Raw genomic sequence first — 22281 nt, 5'->3', positions numbered from 1 at the left:
TTGAGTGGATAATGAAATCAGATCATTAATATTTTCATTTGAACTTAGGCTGTGTTTGCTTATAATTTTGTATGCTGATCTACCATTGGACAGAATATTTGGTTTTAGTTTAAAATAATTGCTTAATAATGAACAATCATATATAGAAAATTATACTCAAATTGTACTCAAAATCTCCTCGTTAGCTCACTTCTTACTTAACTCTGTGGTCTTTTCGGTCTTTTATCTAAGTATGTATCCATGAACACATTGTATGATTCAGAATATATGATCTTTTTTTAGCCCAGTTTTTTTTTACTTTCTGTTTATATGTTATTCTTCATATTTACCTTTTCCTGTTGATTTCTAATAATCTATGAAATTGATACGCACATTCACAATCCTTTATGTGCAATTCCAAAATCCAGGAGGCTCTGAAAACCAAAAATTTTTTTTGTAATTTATTTGGTATCAAAACCTGACCTGAGCTGGTTTTACTTAGCAAAACCTACATGAACTGACATGAAACTACTTCTGTTCTGTCTTTTATTTATCTCTGTAAATACAGTTATATATTTCACTTAGCTATATCAATATATTTGATTATAGGATGCTGCTTCAGATTGTACTTGGAAGCACTACATGGTGTATACCAGTTTATCTTTGTAAAATTCCAAAAATTTTTAATGTAGAAACATAGCTTGATCCAGAGGGCTGTGATTTAGGATATAAGCCCATGCCTTCATTTGCTTCATTTTCTCTATGATTTATGTCCTTTTCACCCCTGCCATTTTCAGCTATTATAAATAACATGACTTAAAAACATTTGTATATATACCTTTTCTCTTTTAAATTTCAGTAGATCCTGGATATTCACAAAGGATATATCTGAGATCATCTCATATCCCTATATTCTTAGCTCTGGTGCTATTTGACCAGATTCCTGGCCTTCTACTCCGTTACATGATTCTTGAGGATTATATTTTTTTTATGTCCTCATACCATAAGTTGATTGCCATAACAAAATATTACATCAAAATGTTTATCTCTCACTTGAAAACCATTTTTTTTAGGAAAAGAAAAGAATTACTTCTTAACAGTTACCTTTATACATGATGATGCCCAGAGAATACTAACAATGAATAATAAAACCATATTGAAATGAGGGTGCTGAACTATTAGATTCATTCTCTAAATTACAGCCTGAAGCAGAGGATTCAGATTTGTGCCTCTGTCAAATTTAATGTAGTCCCTGACAAAACAAACTTACGGCATGTCACAGACCTCCAAGGTTGCTTCCTAACAATCAGAATTTTAAATCTGTGAATGCCAAGGGTCTCTATACTTACTTCTTATAATAAAGACTTTAATTCAAATCTGCTTTTTACTGTGTACTTTTTTTAACTTTGTTCCTTTGCCATACCCATTCCAATTCTTCCAGGTCCTGCAGAATTTTGTCTCTCTCCTATTCTGTCCCAATAATTTCCACTTTGATTTCTGTGGTCAGTCACCTTGAGCCTTACCTCTTGATTGGGCTAGACATGGGTCCCCAGTTTATCTGCCTTAGTCTTCTCATTCTGACTGCATTGGTATTTGTTTCCTGTCTCACCTTGCTGTCCCCTCCTCCACTAAGATGAAAACAAACACAAGAAAGTCCCAAACTTTAGAATCTAAAGGATCTGAAGCATCCCATTTACTGCTTTACTGGATCTGTCTATTTCAAGCTTTTAAAATATTTGCTTCTTGATCCACTCAAGATTAGACTATTGAAACACTGTTTTGTTTTTTTTTTTAATGTAGAAAGCAAAGAAAATGCTACACTTTTACTTTAGTAATTTAGTGCTAGTCAGACTTCAAGACCTTTTGATTTTATTAAGAGCACAATTAAAAAAAAATGTTTGAAACCTTAAAGAAAAATAGTTTAAGATGAAAAATGATTTTGCTCATGCTTAGAATCATATCAATGTCTTATCTTTGAAAAATATTAATTAGGTTGCCAAACTGGCATTTAGTAGGTAAGAGGAATTAAAGTATCCTATATTTATAATAACTAAATAAATCTGAACATTAATAGAAGCCGATGGTTACTTTCATAGTAGGTGATTGTCTGACACACTTTTTTTTTTTTAATATAAAGTTTCATTATGTCCATAAAAGTATTGCCTGTCCTGGGGGAAAATTTGTAGAGAAAAGTAGAAGAATACCCATCATTCTATCATTGGAACACAACCAAAATTAAATTTTTGGTGTATTTCCCTGTAGTTTTGTGTGTGTGTATATACACATAAAAAGTAATCTTATTTGTGGCATTTGCAACCTGACTTCTTAGTGATGACAGACTACTAGGTTAAACCATCACCAAAGAAGAATGTCTGCAGCCCCCTGTTGGTCCCTCTCTAGCTTTGTTCGATCACATGAGCAATAGAGGACTATTCAGTGATTTCATTGAGTGGGGATGGAACCACTTTTTTCTGGTTAAGCAGATTGCCTGATCTTGTGCTTTTCCCTTGAATTTTAAAGCTAAAGCCTCTGTCAGATGCCAGTGCGGAGGCTACTCTGGCTTATCCTTGGTCTCAAATTTCATACCTGTCAGCGTAATCTGCGTTTTTCGTACACTTATTCCTCAAGTAGACGTCTCTAGTTAGATCATTCCCTAATCAAATTTTAGCAAAAGACTGTGAGAGACAAAGATTCTACTGTTACTCCTTTGTGTTAACAGATTAACAATTTTCTGGTCCTTTAATGAAATTCAGTTTCATTAGTCTCATGTCTCCATTCTTATAGTAATAGTAATAGATGTTAAGCATAGGTATTGATTACAAAGGAAAAAGGTTGTAATTCATTATGAAAGTAAGTTTAATAAAACTATTACATTAAGTTCATCCACTGGTGCATCAACTAGTACTAATACCACTCCGACTACTGCTTTTTTCCTATCTCATTTACCCTAAGTTCTCATACTCCTGATCAACTTAAAAAAAACCCATAATACGAAACATATTTTTGTCAGCTGCCTTACTTTCTGGATAGAGTAGCAAAAACTACATTATATATTTTAAATAATATAAATACATAATGTGTAAAGTTCTCTAGTAAAATGCTTTGAAAGGGGATCTTCAAAATGATGTTGGTATTAGACAAAAATTCAGAAGTAGAGAATTATATTCTCATTTTTCCTCTGGTGCTTCTCAGAGTTCCATAGCCTAACATCTGAAGTTATTTTTAAGGCATTGTTTTAAATTGTCCAATCCTGCTGATAGGGAAAAGAGAGTATAGAAATTATTCTACTCCAAGCCGAAACCTTAGAAGATGTTTATCATCCCAGTTTTTAAGCCACGAATCAGAAAATTCAAATAATCGTTAACCCTCACTTAGTCTGATCGCAGTAGCAAGCATCAGAGTACTGATACGTCTGACAATTACGACATTATGTGACTGAAAGGTTATTATACTAGAACCAGATGCAAATGATGGGTCATTCCTGCCATAAGCCGGCCAGAATAAGCAGCAATTAGGTTATCTCTGCTCTTAGACAGAGCCCCTGAGTCGTGAACATGGTAATTAAAAACAAGAAAGTGACACCAGCTGCTTATTAAGCAATAACTGTTGTTCATTTGAATTACAATTCTCCTTGGCCCTCCACCTGCTTTCTTACTGGTCTGGCCTACCTTCTTTCAGGCCCAGGCCTGGGAGTGCTTGCAAGATATAGTTGGGGTAAAATGTTGACTTTTGGTGGACACCACGGAGTCACATTGATGCAGATAAGGCACATGGCTGTGGCAGGATTCAGCTCCTTCATCAATTTTCAGGTTAGTATGGCTGAATCAATTATAGTTTGTAGAAGTTCCCTTACTGCAGACTTTACTGGCAGTTGAGACTGGGATCGTTCTTCCATGAGAGACATGGTGATATGCCACATTACTTTGGAATACATTGTTGGACATGGTTGCAGTCATACGGAGGACCACTATAGGTATTTGTTTAATTTATTCAAACTTTTATTCTTTTAGACAACCCTTCTTCAGACAGTTTTCTTGGCTCAGGAGACCTAAGAACCTTTGGCCAGAGTGCAAATGGCCAGTGGAGAAATTCCACTCCAGCATCAGGTTCAACTTTACAAAAATCAAGAAACAGCCGAAGTCTTTACCTCGAAACCCGAAAGACCTCAAGGTACGTGTTCTGGCTGCTTAGTTCACAAGCCCTTCCTCCAATATAAGAGAAATGCCTATGAGATAGTTTTTACATTGGCATTTTAAAATAGTAACACCGTTTCGAACTTTAACATAGAACTAAGGACAAATTCATTTTGAACTTTCAACTTTGAATTTATTTGGTGTGAATTTTGGTGGCAGCCAAATCTTATCATTAGAGGGAGAGAATTTTGAGGGGAATCTTTGTGGATATGAGTATATTGGGCCCCTTCATGATCAGTAAGGCTATTATAAACCTTAAAGTGAAAGTTGATCAGTTTCTGCAATTTCAGTAGCAAAGAAACCAGCACGTTTTATAGGCTTTCACATAAGCAGAGACCTGACTTAAACCAAAGCAGCCTTATACCTCATGGTCTTAGTCAACTACTTCTGTTAGAAAATAGAGTCACAAAGAACTTTATCCTTTTAGCACAGCTTATAAATCCTGCCTATTTCCTCACCAAAATTATGCTGCTTATTAAAAGCAGATAAAGTTTGGCTTAGAAACTTTTCCCTCAAGAACTTGATTAGTAAAATATTTCTTTTTAATGTGGTACTTATGACCTCTTAAATATTACTCAGGTGATAGATTTTAGGTATGTGGGATCATTTAATTTCCTACTTAGTCAAAGCTAAGCTTCCTGGTGTTGGTGGAAACCAACAAGATAGTTTTTATTTTATTTTATGATTATCAGCACATGGACTCTGGAAACACGTGTGAGTAGCCCCCAGGGATTGTCTTCCCCACTTTTTAATATTTTTTAAAATTATGTAAGAATTCATTAATATAGTCACGTTGTAAAAATTCAGACATTGCCAATAAAGCCAAAGATCCTTTGACTATAACCCACAATCTTATTCCCATCCCTTTGGTGTGTTTACTTCCAAATCTTTTCCTATGCTTGTTTCCTTTCCCTCTCTCTTACTCATGTATAGCATGATATATATGCTGTGTAATACTATAAAATGTATAATATTGTTTTATCTTCATTAAAGATATTCTGTATGCATCATTTGACAAGTTGCTTTTTTTACTCAGTAATGCCATACTGTTACGTTTTAAAATAACGTTATTACAGAAACAGTACACATGCTTTGTACAAAATTAGAAAATGCAGATGAGCACAAATAAAAAATGAAAACATTATATTCCCACCTGTCAGAGATCATCTCTGTAATTCTTAGTACGTATAGATATTTTTCTGTTTACACATATTTTTTTCCAAAAATTAGTTCATACTGTATGTATTCTTGTAATCTGCTTTTTCAGTCAATCATCTTCTCTTTTTTGTTCAGTAAATTTTATCTTCTACATTAACTAAATTTACTAAAATTTTCATAGTTGACTTAGAAGTGTCTGCTACAGCTTGTTTGTCTGAACCAGTATCTAGTCTAGGATTGCATCTGGTAGTAGTCATCCCTAAGTCTCTTAGAGTCTAGAACAGCCCCCCTTTTTTATGACATGACTTTTTTCTGCATAGCGTTCTACCTTTTGGACCTAACAGATTGCTTCCTCATGGTATCATTTTGTCCTCTACCCTCTATATTTTTTATAAACTAGATTTTTTACTTGACTAAAAGCTGGTGCTGTGTTACATCACATTAGAAAACCTAAAATATCTGGTTCCTATCATTAGTGATGCAGGATTGACCTCTTGATTAGGATGATAACAGTCTGGTCCTTAATTGTACAGTTAAGTTTCTTCCCTGTGACTAGAATGTAATCTAAATGATGTTACTTTGTCATTATGTGAACCACCAGTTTCACATCAGCTTAAGAATTACTAGTATCAATTGATAATCCTTACCTGATAATTTTTAATTGAGATATAATTGACCTAAAACGTTTTATTAATTTCAGGTTTGTAGCATAATGATGCAATATTTGTATATATTGTAAAATGATCACTATAATAAGTTTAGTTAACATCTACCACCATACGTAGTTACAAAAAATTTTTTTTCTTGCGATGAGAACTTTTAAGATCTACTCTCTTACCAGCTTTCAAATATGAAATACAGTATTATTAACTATGGTCACCATGCTGTGTATTACATTCTGATGACTTATTCTATTACTGGAAGTTTGTACCTTTTGACCCCCTTTGACTTGATAATAATTTTATTAGAGTTAACGAAATAGTATTTTGCTAATTTTATCATTTGTTTCACTTATTAATTGGCACTCTACTGTAAAGGAGACTTTATCCTTATTAGTTGGGGCTATTTGGTTACCCTGAAATATATTTCCTACTGGGAAAGCAGGATATGTGAATAGATCTTTCTTTTTCATTGCCAATTTTCAAAGTAAGTTTTTTAAAAATAGGCACTTCATGTACTTCAAATGAATTTGTTTTTTTCTTAGTGTCATTATGGATTCAGTGTGTCTCAATCTCCTACAATCATTATTATTTTAATGCTTACATTCTCACAACTTTGGCCAGTGGGAGCTCCTTCAGGCTTACATCTGTGTCTGACTCAACCTTATTAATTGTTGGTAACACCCTTGCATTCTGGCATTGCAAGATGCCCTCATACTGTGTCTTTAGAAAAAGAACTTTTGCATTAAACACACATGCGCACACACCCTAGGAAGCATAAATATAAAAGACAAAAGACACTGAGGAGCTTATTATATCTTTACCAAATAAATTATATTGCTCTTGCCGTCTTTTCCTAGCTGCATCTACCTATTCTAAGAAAAGAAGCCTGTTTCTGAAATTCTGAGTTCTTGCTCCTTTCCCCACTCTAACACACACAGAAATCATTAGAGTTTGAAGAGTTAGAGTATAGAGTATATGTACTTCTTAATTTTCTTTAGACCTAGTCTGATTTCATTTGGCTCCAGACCACATGTACTGATTTAAAGAGTTGATTTTATCAAATTCAGCTTAGTCAGCTATGTATCTTTATTCTTCATCCTCAGCTGAAAGAAAGAAAATTAATTCTGGACACAAGTGCCTATGCCAATGATAAATGAAAAAGAGCATGTAGAGAAAAAAATCTTTGAATTACTAACCTAGCCTTAGAGATAAAACTGGGCTTTGAATTCACAAAGATATTTTCTTGCCGATTTTCCCCATTATGTGAGGTACAGTGGTATAAAGAAACCAAACTAAATTCTCCTTCAGAAGAGGTAAATAGTGAGGCCAGAAGGAGCATTCACAGACAGTGATGCAGCCTAATAAAAAGCCTTGTGGTTGTTTTCAGTGAAGGATGGGAGCCCTCTGTTGGTCTTTCAGGTAACTCTAACATTCAGTTGAAAAGGTAATTGAGAGGCTTCAGCTTTATCCATCTTTGCATATTTAATCTTAAAATAATTCCCTCCAAAAGGCTGGGGGAGGGAGCTGTAGGGTATGAATAGAAAGTGTGTGCATATTAGCATATCTAGAACCCAGGTTTTCTGAAGAGGTCTAATCTGATATGCTTTCTGTCACACCTCATAGGTCTGTTGTTCCTGACAAAAGGAACTTACAGATTACAAAGCTAAGAAATACAATTTTAGGTGTTAAATAATTATATAGTTTGGTAGTTTAAGACCTCCTAAGTGGCAGAACCCGATGCAGCAACTCAGTATCATTTCTTGTGTATTTCTCTCATAGGGTACATCTAGCGTTCTGCCTGTTAATTTTTTGTTTTTGTTATTTCTTGAACGTGAAAATAATCACTAGATTAGATTTTCTTACTTACTGTTCTTGTTTTTTCTTACAAATTCTTTTTTTTAGTGGATTATCAAACACTTTTATGGGAAAGTCAAACCATCACTGCCATGTATCTGCATATGAAAAATCTTTTCCTATTAAACCTGTTCCAAGTCCATCTTGGAGTGGTTCATGTCGTCGAAATCTTTTGAGCCCCAAGAAAACTCAGAGGCGACATGTTAGCACAGCAGAAGAGGTAAGGAAAACCTGCAGTAAAAGCTACTAAAAGTTAGCCTCTTTCCCTGCATTCAGCCATTTGTTCCCTCTGACTTAGTTGTTTATTAACCATTCCATTTACTTAATCCTTTCTGCATCTTTTCTTTCTTAGTTACTCTTTTTGAGTACTGTTGACTGCTCTGAAGAAATTAAGGGGATATTTTAGCAGGACTTCAGAATTTTTCTTACCATCTTCTATTCCTGTTGGACAGCAGACTTAATCTTCAGTATTGTCTGAATGATTTCTCATACATCAAACTATCTCTCTTCTCTTTTGGAACCTTCCTAAAACTGATTTCATGTAGCAAAACTGTTAACCTTGCTAAATTTGATAAAATACTTGTCCTTACTTCTTACTAGGACAGTTTTTCTTCAATATAAAAGAAAACTCAAGAGCCAGCTAAATAATTTACATCCTTTCATTGTAAGACCTTTGAGATCATAGATTTTCTCCAAAAGAAAGATACTATGTTGCCGCTGTGTTGTTATATTCATTCAGTAAATGTAAAGGGAAAAATCAATTCTGTAAATACGACATAGCATATTATTTATATAATAGAAAATGTGCTTATACCTGTTCAAGTAAATATTATGCATCCAGTCAGCATTAGACTTGTTGCTGTGGAGATACAAATGAACAATAATGACCTCATGTTTATATAACAGTAGAGCTTCCATTGTTCTTTCCACATGATTTATTATTTTGAATTCTTTTAACTCTGTGAAATAGGTAGAGATGATGTAATAATCATATTTTACAAAGCTGTAAAGTAAAGGTCAGCAGTTACACAACTAATAAATGGCCAGCCTGCAGCCCAGTTCTTCTAAAGGAGTCTAGTGTAGGATGCTTTCTGTTAATACAACGTGGTGATGTGGTTCCTGCCCATTGGAGCTTATAGATTGTGGAGTCAAGAAAACAGCATTATGTGTTAGATAATTATGTAATTATGTTAATGAAGATCTCTTAGGTGGCAGAACTTGATTATTTGTGACATGGCCAGGAAAGATGCTGCACTTTTCTGGTTTTAAATTTGTATTAAATCTAAATATTCAAGCAGAGAGTGGCAGAACTGGTAGATCATATTTAGCAGGGGGAAACAATAGACAAGAAACTGGCAACAGTTGCTTTTGGTGAGAAGAGCTAAGCAACAGTTTATGAAAGGGAGATTTATTTTTCACTGTACCTTTTGTAACATTGGATTTGGTACCATGTATGTATCAGTTATTACATAAATACTTTTTTTAAAGTGCTGGAGTGGTGGGGGTTGTGCTTCTGCTGGGACCTAGGCAGCCTATGGGGTATGGGCAGACTAGTGGGGAAGGAGACAGTAACAGCATGGCAGTTGGACACAGGCCTCCCAAACCCTTCTCTGTCTCATGTGGCTGCTGCTGGGATCCCCAGAATGCTTTAGACTGTTCATTGTAAGCCCAGCATTCACCCACCAGCCAATGAGTCCTTGGGACCACTGAGCCCCTCCTCCTTGCACCTCCACTTCCAGCCTGAGAACTTGGGTTGACTGAATACATTTATCCTTCCAATCCACCTTCCAGGCCACAGGCTGGGTCAATGGAGGGTGTGAAGCTAGAGCTCTGTTTCCTTCCATAGTGTCGAGATGATGCCAAGGATTGAACCTATCCTGTGGAACAAGAGATGCAGGAAATTTTGCCTTACTTGTTTTTAGGTCTATAATCTGCTGTGTGTAAGCAAGTCACCTGTAGTATAGAAACATGGAATAACCCATATTATATGACTAAGACTCATATAAGACAAAATATTGGGCCATACTTTATTAAAATGAAACTTTCAACAGATTATTTAGATGTTTAGTCTTGGATATTACAGATAATCCAGATGAAAATCTAATATGTTCCCCCCCCACCCCCAGGACTAAAGAATTTATTGATGGGAGCTTATAAACTAGAGGAAAATTATTTTCCATGGAAACATTGGGACCTCCAAGGGAGATGCTGTTGCTTATGTTAAGGAAGAAAATTGTGTATTTATCTTATTTCTGGAGTTGTCTAGCACCTTCAGGAATGTGAAGCCATCTACAAGATTAACTTGATGTAACTACTGTACTGTTCAGTCATACAGCAAGGGTGTGAAGGGAATACAAGAAGAATTTGGAAGCATGCAGGTGGTGGCCGTACAACCATGACTTGGCTGATGGCTGATTCAAGGGCAACATTAAAGAACTATACTAGCTAATAGAGTAACCAGTAGTCACATGTGTTATTTAAATTAATTCAAATAAAATAAAATAAAAATATAGTTTCTTAGTCACTCTAACCACATTTCAAGTACTCATTAGCCACGATGAGTAGTGGCTACCATATTGGGCAGTGCAGATGTGGAACATTTCCATTAACACAGAAGATTCTGTTAGCACTGTTACAGAGGATGTGTCGTTGGGGAAGGAAAATCTACTAGGGACAATAAAAACGTGAAATGGTAAAAACACAAGTAGTGTCTCTTCAGTTATATGTTGCTTCCAGACATGCTTCTCTGCAACATATTGAGTGACATTTTAAGATGTTGGACTTCCTCATAGATGACACTGATGTTTTTATTCTTTAAAAAAAAAAAACAATTTATAGTTTTGTTATAAACTAAGAATTTTGAACTTAAAAACAGAAAATTGTTGAATTATGCATTTTTTGTATGTGAAATTTATTTATATGATATAAAGTTAATACCTTAAACAAAAAGTGGGGGGATTTATGAAGTTATTTGGGTAACTTATAACAAGGAATTAGTGGTTTGCTAAAATTTAATTTGTATTCTCCATTTAATTTTTATAATTCTACAATTCAGTTTTATGATGGAGCCTCTTACAGAAGTATCTAAATGCAAGAATCTGCCGTATTTTTCTCTTAATAGAATTGAGCATCTTAATTATCCTTTTACTTATTAAACTTTCTTTGGTCCTTTGTTAGGTTTAAAATGTAACGTTAGTCAACTTCCTTTACTTTAACATTTTATCCAGTTATTGCTTCCTTTCCTCTTAGTTTCCTAATTTGCTCACTGAATAGAAAATTGTTTAATAAATAATACACAGAGAAAGATGTTTCTTTATAGTGCCAAGTGCTCCAGAAAAGGATTGTGTGTGACGTTCCAAGTGACTTCCCTCTTTGCCTTTTCTTTCGGTAAAGCGAAATGTTATATGTTCTTTTGAGAGTTGCCTAGACTATCTTTTCTTTGTCTGAAATGGTTCTAAATAAAGTGTAACATACACCATGTTTTTTGTTTTTAACGAAGCCTAAAACAGAAAAGTACCTTGCATCATTAAAAAAAAAAAAAAGATAAATTCTTGTAACTTCCAAATTAACATGTAAAACAATGGAAGTTCTTAACCATGTCTCTGTAATTTCTTTTTTAAACCATTTATTAGTTTAAACTGAAAGTATGGGGCTGGAAGAGACCTCAGATAATTATTTGGAATATGGAACATTTATTTCTGTTTATTTTATGTTGTTTAATGACTGTGAGACTGTTCAGGCTCAAATAGAAGCTCTTCTTTGAAGATGTATTTACTGGGGAAAATGATCTGTGGGGGACTTATATGTGCATTAAGTTGATTCTTTTTTTTTTAAATCAACTCTTTACATTGAATTAATCTAGACTTCTCATAATTTGCATTAACTGAGTCACTGAATGGCACCTTGGTTCTTCATGTTTTATTTATAAATATAAAAATTTATTCCAAGAAAACATTCTGCTATGTAATGTGAAGGAGAAGGGAAATGTTTCTAACTTTTTATTTTTGAAGTTTTTAGGGTACCAGAACAAAGTATCTCACTGTTCTGTTCTTGGTGCTCTCTCGAGGTCTTTGAATGATGGGGATATTTCTTTACCTTCTCTTGTTGTGCAGAGTAACCTCTTACACCAGTTTATCTGCTTAACTCTCCTCCCTATGATAATGATAACACAGTCAAAGCTTTTTAAAATGTAGTTTGATGGGATGGTGGAAATGAAGTAAAATGACTGATTAGGAGTTAATTTCCGTGACTCAGGTGTTGTATTCCACTCATGATTTCTCTTCCCTCCCGCCTTTCTGCCACCCCTGAAAACGACATACTGTTGACCCTACTGAATTATGGATTAGGTTATTTGGTATAGTGGGAAAGTGGAGTTAAGGTTTACAGTGAAGGGTGTTCTAGTCATTAAAGGGCCAGATAACACAGATTTCCTGTATATAGGTCACCGTGGAGTTGGGAAAGATCTCTCTTACAATCTGATAAACAGTAATGATGTTTCATCTTTAGATTACCTACTTGAAGAATTTTCATAATAGCAAATTTAGGTTTTAATAAAGAGGCATGTGTTTCAATTATGGTTTTTAATGCTGTAGACAATCTCTTTACAAACACTAAAAGAAGACCACCATCATCTGAATATAGTATTAATGTCTAAAAGATAAAATAATAGTGTTTCTTTTCTTCATACAGAACATTGCTAATTTGTTTGTTTGTTTGTTTTTTCTCTTGGGTCTGTTTTGCCACCAAATGCTCAACTAGTTCTGTTTTCCCTTCACTCAACTGTTCAAATTTAAGGATGGCTCTTTCTCATAAGGAGTTGCCATGCTTCACAGTGCAGTCAGTCACATTATACTGATGATGTAATTGAAATTTACTATGTGGCCAAAAAAAAAAAAAAAGATTCAAGAAGAAAATATTTAGTGTCTTAGTGCCTCTTTATCTTTGCATAGACAATTGCTTAATTCACTGTGCTTTTAAAACACATTTGTAACTGAAAAAAATGCTTATGTGCATATTGAAATGTCACAGTGTGGGATGTTGCTAGCCCCGGCACAAAGTATTAAAATTATTTTGTGAAGATTGGTGTTGTATTAAATTGTATATAAGATTTTTAAAAATTCTGGGGCATGTTCTTTAGTGAATGCAGCCCCTTGCTTCAGGTAATCTGTGTAGGGTAGGTGCCTTACCATGGTTGTAGCTATGTACTCTGGTTCTGTGCTAAGTGACCTCATTTCTTACTACTCTTCTCCTGATTCACACTGACCTTACTTTTCCTTAAACACATCAAGCACATTCCTGTCTCAGGGCCTTTGCATTTGCTCTGCCTCTGCCTGAATACTCTTTTTATAAATTGCTATGACTGACTTTTTCCTTTAATTTTAGGTTCCCATTGAGATACCACCTTTTTAGAGAGATCTTACCTGTTCCTGCTCTTCTCCCTCCCATCACTTTCTGTTCTTGTACTTTTAATTTTCTTCATACTATTTAACTAGTTTTGTGTTTGTGAATTATTTAGCTGTAATGTAAGCTCCACAGGGGCACGAACTTTATTGTATTCAGTGCAGTATTTCTAGTGACTAGAGCATAGTAGGTGTATAAGTCAGTAAGTGTATGAATGTTGTGAAATATGTGCTTTTCCCTAAATTCAGTATTGGGATTAAGGGGAGAAAAGTAAGTAAATATTGGCAATGAAAACCATTTCTGGAAAATACTTATACTCTTAAAAATTGAATAGAATAGGAAACTTTAGCAAGATGTTCCACTCTGATGTTGACTGTTCTGGTTACTTCCTTGTGATTTTTCTAACAGTTATGAGGAGCCAAGGGATTTGTTGGTATCCTATGTAGAAGTCCTCAAATGTTTTCTTTCTGGGTCTCAGAAGTGATTTCCTACTGGCCTTTTGGTTTCATATCCTACAGTTTCTCTGTGGTATTATTTACGCATATGCCCCATAATTTTCCAAAATATACTGCCTGGTATTTACTTCATTCAACTCCTCTTATATATACTTTATAATTTTCTAGAATATTATTAATGAACATAATTCTTAATTAGCATGAGGACTCTGTCAGAGCTTTGACAGAGCTTCTGGGAGTCTAGATGCTACTTTGAGAAATATTTGCCTTATTGAATGTGTTTAAGATTTTTTTTTTCTTTTATAGACAGTTCAAGAAGAAGAACGAGAAATTTACAGACAGCTGCTACAGGTGGTCACAGGGAAACAGTTTTCCGTAGCCAAACCTACCACACATTTTCCTTTACACCTGTGAGTCACAGAACCATATTTCAAATGAATTTAATTCTACATTTTGTTATTTGGTTTGAAATTATATTCTTCTTTTGCTAGGTCTCGATGTCTTAGTTCCAGTAAGAATACTTTGAAAGACCCACTGTTTAAAAATGGAAACTCTTGTGCAGCTCAGATCATTGGCTCTGACACTTCGTCATCTGGATCCGCCAGCATTTTAACTGCCCCGGAACAACTGTCCCACAGTGTGTGTTCCTTATTGTCTTATACCCCAGATGTTGTTGCATTTGGATCCAAAGATTCTGATCCTCTCCATCAACCCCAGCATCACCACTCTCTTCCACCTCAACCGGATAACATACCAGCTTCAAATACACAATCTGAAGGTAAACATGGTATTGGGTTACTGTATTTTCAATCCTAATAGCCGGCTAACTGTTTATTGGGTCTATGTGAATTACAGGCAAGGTAGTAATACACATGTAACTTAATTAAAATGTAAGATATAAGATACCTTAAATACATTTAATTCAGTTAGCCATGCCATGAATAAACTGAACATATAAGTAACTTCTTTCTTACATGGTGATGCAAATTATTTCATATAGTATTTTATTTAAAAGATTAACTTCCTGAGCAATCTTGTGTCAGAATATGTTAAGCCCAATTACTTAAGTTCTTTCTTTACTTTTAGTACTTTACAATGAAAACTAAGTACTCTGAAGTTCTAGGAATTTTGAAACATCAATTAAGAATTGATGTAAAAATTCTTAAGCAGGTAGTGCTTATAAAACCTACATAGTAGGTTTATGCATTTTAGAATGGTTGTCAGCAAATTTTGGAAACAAAAGAGTTTTCTCCTTAACTCTCAGCTAACTGAAATAATCTCTTAACATTGCAGTTAGTTAGAAGTTTTGCAGTGATAATTTTTTTGTTTGCTTATTAGTTTCCCCCTTCTTTAGGTATGTGTTATGTGTGTGTTTTTGGTATATATTTAGGTATGTAACTTAAAACAAGTTTTATGTGAAGTGGTTAGACATTAGGGGTCTTTTGCCAAATCAGTCTCTAAGGCTCTCCCCTCCTTCCTCAGTTCATTTAATTTTTTAAAAAATCTATTCCTCCTTAAAATTCCTTAAAATTCTCACTTGGATATTAAAATTGTTGGTGACGTCATTGTGTAGCTACACATATTTGTGAAAACTTACATTAAATTTTTTGAGGTGATTTACCGAGAACTATTATTAGAAGCCTTTGATTTCAGAAACATTCACTGGGTGGCAGACGCTTAGACACAACTAAACTAGAACAAACTGAACTGTTTCCTGTACCAGTTAGTACTCTAAATGAGGTTCTGATCATAGTGCTTTGGAAGGACATGATTCCTGCCTTAATAACACAGAAAATAAATGCTAGGATGATTGGATTTGTACTCTTTAGACTCTGCTGCTTCTCAGAAAGCTGTTGCTCTCTTTCTTTCTGACTTCCCTCCTGTTATTTGCCCCTTCCTCCTTTCCCTTCCCCTTCCCTTTTCACCTCATTCAGTCTCATGGCAGTTCATAAACTAAAGACTTCTGAGAAATCTTGGCATGTTCTTGTTTCCCGGGAACAGGGAGAGGAAGCCCAGTGAGCAAGCACAGCCCAGGGGGAGGTGCTGAAGGGCATGCACACTTGTGTTTTAGAATGAGTCCCTTACTTGGGAGGCGTGCTCTGCACTAAGCCCTGTTTATGGCTCAGTGAAAATGGACCTGCCTCTCTTTCTCTTCCATCTTACCTTTACCCTTATGCTGTGTTATTTTTATGGAAACAGACTATAACAAAGTATGGGAACTTAAACTACAGACATCTAGAAAGTACAGAATGTGGAATTTTGTTAATAACGATATGCTCTTGTTTTCTTTGTTTAGGATCAGACTCTGTGATTTTACTCAAAGTGAAAGATTCTCAGACTCCAGCTCCCAGGTAAACTTTGGTTAAAGGACATTCTTAACATGTTGTTTTCCCTGTCTCTAATCAGTTTCTTCACTGAGAGTTACAAAACTTAGACCTCTCTCCTATGTTGTCTGAATTATTTCAGTGACTTCCTAATTGATCTTTTTCCCTCCAGCTTCCATTTTGTTCTTCATTCCATTTTCCACCGTGTTCTCTAATCCATTTTTTACCTTATTCTTTAGTCTGTCTTCCATTATGCAGAGTGATCTTTCTAAAATGTATATCTAATCATTCACTAACCTCCCTCAAGGGTGGCTCATCAGACATAGAATCAAGTCCAGACTCCTAGTGTGGTATACAGTACCTTCCTCCACAAGACTTGCTTCCTGTCACACGTTCCTCCCTCTAACAAGTATTTATTGATAGCCTACTGGGTGCCAGGTGCTGTACAGACATTGGGGATAGCAGCAGTGAACAAAATGAAGTTCCTGCTCACAGAGAGTTTACATTCTAATTGTAAGGAGTGTAAGGGGAGGGATGGGGGACAAATAACGAATAAATAAGCACGCCTGGTGGTGATAAGTGCTGTGAAGAAAAGTAAATATGGTAGTATATAGACTGGGGTTTGGGGGTGCTGTTTATCTAGGATGATCATGGCAACTCTCTGATAGGTGACATTTGAGGAAACGCACAGTGGAGGTGAGAGAAGGAGCCATATGTAAAGGGTGGATTCTTTCATGTGATTATCATATGTGGACTTACAAGATGATAGGCATTGTCTTACCTTCACATTCAGTGTTCTGCCTGGTAGGTTCCCCCACCCCATCTCAACCTGTCTATCTGGCAGTAGTCTTTTTCACATCTTTTAGTCTCATTTCAGATGTGGTCTTCTCTATGAAACTTGACCCCTCTGAGAGGTATCAAGAACTTCTTCCTCTGTAACCCAATAGGTTACTACTTAGATTGCTATGTCTTTGCTATATCTGGCCTTACCAATTCAGTTGCTAGAATAATAATAGTATCAGTTTTCCAATGAGAAGATTAGGGATAATAAAATGATTTTCTCATCTCAGATCCCCTACTTCTTTGCAGCTCCCCTATATGTTTTAAACTTCAGGTATTTTTTTAAAAAATTCTCTATTTGTTATAGTTTCCCAAGAAGACTTTACAGTTTAGATACTTTATTTTTCATACTTTTTTGGGGGGGAAGTTAGACGTGGGTTCTAATCTTGCCTTTTCCAGGCATCATGTAACTTTGGACAAGTTACTCTTCTGAGCTTCAGTTTCCTTATTAATAAAATGCAAGTATTAATGCCTTACTATTGAATTATCATGAGGATTAACTTATAGATAAAACACTTACATGTTACACGTATGCACAAGAATAGATGTTCTTTCTTGGGAAAAGTTGATTTCACGTAATGGGTGCTCTCGGTTCTTCAGCTGTTCTTTACGAAGTGTGCCTTTCCTTTATGGAGGGTTTCTTCTAGTGATGACTGAAGAGTGAGATGGATGAGAAATAGTCTTGGGTAAGACTCACTGGATAATGCTGTTTATCAGAGTTAGAGCCTACTCTCCCAAGGCTTTGTTGATGAGCTCTTTATTCTTAATTGCCCACCCCTGCCTCTGAGTTAAGTTTCAGCAATGAAGATCTGCCCTTATTTCCCTGAATATGCCATGCTTTTTATGCCTCTGTGCCATTATACATTCTGATCCTTCTGCCTGGAATTCGCTTTACCTCCTTGTCCACTTGTTATACTCTTATTTTCCTTTTCAGAGTCTGACAGGTGTTATTTCTTCCTCAGGATATTTCTCTGGCTTCTCCAGGCAGTGCTAGTCCTTCCCTCCAGCACTTCTATCTCTGTACCTTGTTTGTTACTGATACCTTTGCACTTATCACCTGGAGCCAGTCATAGTGCCTGACACATTATGAGTACTTAGTAAATAAATCTTTATTAAATAAATGAATTTCCTAGAATGCCGGAAATCCTCTCTTGAGTAGCCCAAATACTCATCATATCCGTTTTGGTTTAATGCTTTGATTTATTAAAAGACACTTTACAATAACAGAAAGACATTGTCTTTGGAATTGGACAGAAATAGTTTCTAGTCCTCACTCTTCCAAGACAAATTATTCTTTTGAACCCAGTTTCCTTTTCCGTACAGTGTAAGGAATATTTCCTTATTACACATTATATTGAGGTTTAATTAATATGAGGATTATCATGAGGCTTAACTAATATGTAAAACCCCTAAAACAGTTTTATACATAAAGCAATAAGTAGATAACTCAGTAAATAGCTGTAATTATTATTATTACTGTGTGCTTCAGTTATTATGAGAAATAATGCATAATCTCTTTGAAAAAGGATTTTGCCTTTTCCTCTGTATTTTGCTTTTCAACACCAAAAGATACGTTGATTCATTGAAGAGAAGTGCTTCTCCCTTACATTATTTATTTTCTCAATAAATACTGCGTGCCTCTTACATGTCAGCACTATTCTTGGTGCAGAGGATACAGTAGTAAATACAAAAGACAAAAATTCCTATCCTCAGCAAGTTTGTATTCTAATAAGAGAAGCAGACAAATTTGAATAGCATGATCCAATACCATGAAATTCTGGGTGATTCTTGTCACTTTGTTATATTGTGTAATAAGTGTGTTTTCACATTCATTTGTTTTTAGTTTTGCACACTAAGTAGTAGCCCCTCACAGTGCTTCCACTGATCTCTGTGACTTTCTTTCTTGGCTGTAGGATCAGTTGTTCACTGCATTAAGGAGATAGGCCACCTCCTGTGTGTTCTACCTTTATTAACCTCAATGACAGTGGGGAGGTAATTTCATCACCAAACCCCAGAACTAAGGATGATTGGGAACGCTAATTCTCAGAAGTTAGGCTAGGGAGCAAGGGATAATCTCTGAGCCTGTGTTCTTGCCTTTACTAGAGAAGACTGTAGAAATTTAAGAACTACAGGGGACACTGATCTCCATACTTAAAAATCCAGAAACTATGGCCCATGGAAAAGGAAGTGACTTGCTCATGGTCACAGAGCTTAACAAGGGTGGCTGCAGGAGATCCCCGCCTCTTAACTTCCAATCTGATGCTCTGTTTACTTGTTCTGCATCTCTGAAAATTTCCTTCAGAAAAGTGTTCACTCTTCTTTCATTTGGTTCTGTGAGAACTCCTTCAGTTAGGGGCTGGCAAGGAGATAAGGAAGTTTGAGAAGAGTAAAAGGCTCTGGAACAGACAACATGCCTGTGACTCTGCTACGCGTTATTCACCTGGTTGTCGGCAAGAGCTGCATGCAGAACTGGTCTTCCATCTGCAGATGGAGTGTATTGCTGATTACCCACTTTGGTTCATTGGCTCATTAGCTGTCTGATATGGATTATTCTGTGGGCAGGGATTTTTAGTATCTACTATGATTTGGTTGAATGTTGGTTAAGTAGACCAACAAGAAGTCCAAGAATCGATAAGATTTTATTAAATCATTAATAAATCTGTCAGTCTGAGCCATTTAGGAAGAGGAATGTTCTAGCTTAATATATTACCTTGACAAGTGATGTACTCTTTCACATCATGTTGGCCTCTCTTGCAAGTAAGGAGCTATGCTAAACTTAATTTCTCTGTTGAATGTTGGGCCATCTTTTTAACTATATGTGTGCAGGTGACTCATATTCGTATTCCTTTAGTTCTCAGATAAAATAGTTTTATGTAATTTAGGCCGTCTTATTATATACTTGTAAAGCATTCTTGTAAACTATTTAAATGATTGGTTTTCTTGGTGAAAATATTTGATTTTCTTTTAAATCTCCTGCTGATTTGTCACATTTTTCTTTTCCCACCCATAGTCCTACTTTTTTCCAGGCAGAGCTGTGGATCAAAGAATTGTAAGTTACTATTTTTGGTATCATTTTTTTTTCCTTCTCCATCACTTTCTTTTCAGTTAAAAGAACTCAGTTAGCCAATCACCCTACCTATTTTCAGTTAGTAAAATTTCCCTATTTATAAAGTAACTTTTTAAGTTACTGGGTTTTAAAAGTTCTTTTGGGGTTGGGACATTTCTATGTTCAGGTTTATTAAATCTATAACAATTGTTGAAGCTAAATTGAATTGGAAAAATATTTCAAAGTTAGCTGTTACATAGAAAGAAAAATAAATGTCCTTATTTTTGCATTGATAAAACTAATTTATTGAATGATTTGTATTTCTGGAGTTTGCAAAATTACTGGAAGTTTAGTCTCTAGTTTCAAGGACTCACTTTTGAGTTATCCAAACCATAGCCTTGTTGATTTTTTTTTTTAAAGAAAAAAACCCGTATTTCTTCTTTGGGATCATAAATACAATATTTGAACTAAAACGTCAGTGGTATCTTGTATTATTTTCTTCTTTGGGATTCAGTCTCATTTTGGGGTTTCCAGATGGAAGTTTCACTTTCTCCATAATCTTAGCAGCCTGTTTTTAAAAAGGGCTACGCATTTATGAATATACATAAAAGTCACTTGTTCACATTTAGGAACAAACTAGTAATTTTCATCATTTCAAAATAAAATAGTAGGAATATTTCAGTAACACTGTGAGGTTTCACTGTGTTTTAAAGTAAGTGTAGTACATCACTAGTACCAAGTATATTTTTTCTGCAAAGAAATATATTTGTTTTCAAAGTAATGTATTAATTCAACAGACACATGGTGAACACCTATGTGAACTAAAACTGTGGGTGATGTTGTAGAAGTGAATAGGACACAGTCTCTAATTTCAAAATGTTCACATATGAGGTATACACAAGTAAGTGCTTTTAAAAATCCAGGAGATGATATATACTAAAGTGAACAAGTAAACAAATAAGCAAACAAACAGAAGAGATGTGAATAGAGTATAGAATACTATACTAATTGGGTGGATGGCAAGACTGCCTGTTGGAGAGATTAAGGAATAAAGACTTGGTGTGTTGTCACATACATTGTGCTGGTTATTCTCTGCCAGGATTTGAGCTGGGCTTGGAAGATTATACAGGCAAGTTGTAGTTTGTTCATTTTAATTTTCAAAGAAATGCCACAACCCCACCCTTAAACCATAAGCTAGTTTTAATTCTATCTGTGAAAATGCTCAATGTTAATTAAATTCATTTTAAAAGCATGAAATAAATTAGTAAAGTGAGTGTAATGATAAATTAGTATAAGGATTTTAGACTTTCTATATGAGAGTTTTATGTTTAATGGTCATTGTGCATCAGCAGTGTTCCTAATGCTAAGTAAGTGGTCAGCATTTGTGTCACATTCCTTTTCATTTCCTAGAACTAGTGTTTATGACTCTCGAGCACGGGAAAGATTGCGCCACATTGAAGAGCAGAAAGCACTGGCATTACAGCTTCAAAACCAGGTAAAAAAAACTTTGAGATAATAAATGAATAGCACATCCAAATCAAAACTAATTTGGAAGGTTACCTGGATTGGGGATCCAGGCTGTTGTAATTGCAAGGTTATGTGGTAGCACAGCAGTGTATGGTACATGGTGTGTGTCCTTGGCTCTCCAGGTAGTACCACTCCGTGTACATAGACAAATAGCAGATTTCTTTATTCCACTTATTTTGAAGTTCTGTCTTTCAGAGATTACAGGAACGGGAACATTCAATACATGATTCAGTGGAACTGCATCTTCGCGTACCTCTTGAAAAGGAGATCCCTGTCACAATTGCCCAAGAAACAGGGAAAAAAGGTCATAAATTAACTGATAGTGAGGATGAATTTCCTGAAATCACAGAGGTAAATTATATACTATAAATTCCTGTACTCAAAAGTGCTGTGTTTAGAGAGAATGCTTTGGACAAATTTCAAACATAAAAGTAATAGAACATCTGGTGTTTAAATTATATTGCATACTCCTGCTTTATTGGGTATTACATGCAATCTTAGCTTTATTTTTAAAGGATTATTGAAAATTGAGGAAAAAATTATGGGGGCTTTTACAACTTCAGTGGAAAAGCATTTAATAAATTTGTGTTTCATTTCATGTGCATTATTAATTCACATGTACAGTACTTTGACATCAGATAGTAAGCTGAGCTTTATCATTTTTTAAGTTAATAAAAATAGTATAAAAATTTGGAAAATATGTAAAAGTCTGCATACATTTTAAAATAATCTGTTCCTTAATTCATTCTTCTGTTTGAAAAGCTATCATATAGCTAGTGAGTATAACACATTTATTAGAGTCGTGCTAAATTCCATATTTTTACTTTACAAAAATAAAACAAA

The 22281-nt window shown here is 35.1% G+C and overlaps 1 protein-coding gene across 6 annotated transcripts in view; it reads left to right on the top strand.

Annotated features, from left to right (window-relative positions):
* The window catches only part of SENP1 (SUMO specific peptidase 1), a 46434-nt gene that overhangs the window by 7977 nt on the left and 16176 nt on the right, over window positions 1-22281 (top strand). For all 6 annotated transcript variants that reach the window (XM_032492706.1, XM_032492707.1, XM_032492705.1 and 3 more), the window contains 8 exons: window positions 3990-4149; window positions 7895-8066; window positions 14008-14111; window positions 14193-14479; window positions 15998-16052; window positions 19876-19914; window positions 21322-21406; window positions 21634-21789. In XM_032492706.1, coding sequence (XP_032348597.1) covers window positions 3990-4149; window positions 7895-8066; window positions 14008-14111; window positions 14193-14479; window positions 15998-16052; window positions 19876-19914; window positions 21322-21406; window positions 21634-21789 — 1058 coding nt within the window. The remainder of the gene's footprint in view (window positions 1-3989; window positions 4150-7894; window positions 8067-14007; window positions 14112-14192; window positions 14480-15997; window positions 16053-19875; window positions 19915-21321; window positions 21407-21633; window positions 21790-22281) is intronic.

The sequence above is a fragment of the Camelus ferus genome, chromosome 12 (assembly GCF_009834535.1).
Source record: "Camelus ferus isolate YT-003-E chromosome 12, BCGSAC_Cfer_1.0, whole genome shotgun sequence".
NCBI classification, from domain to species: Eukaryota; Metazoa; Chordata; class Mammalia; order Artiodactyla; family Camelidae; genus Camelus; species Camelus ferus.
The sequence above is the reverse complement of the archived record's forward strand: the minus strand, read 5'-3'. Positions and strand labels throughout refer to the sequence as shown.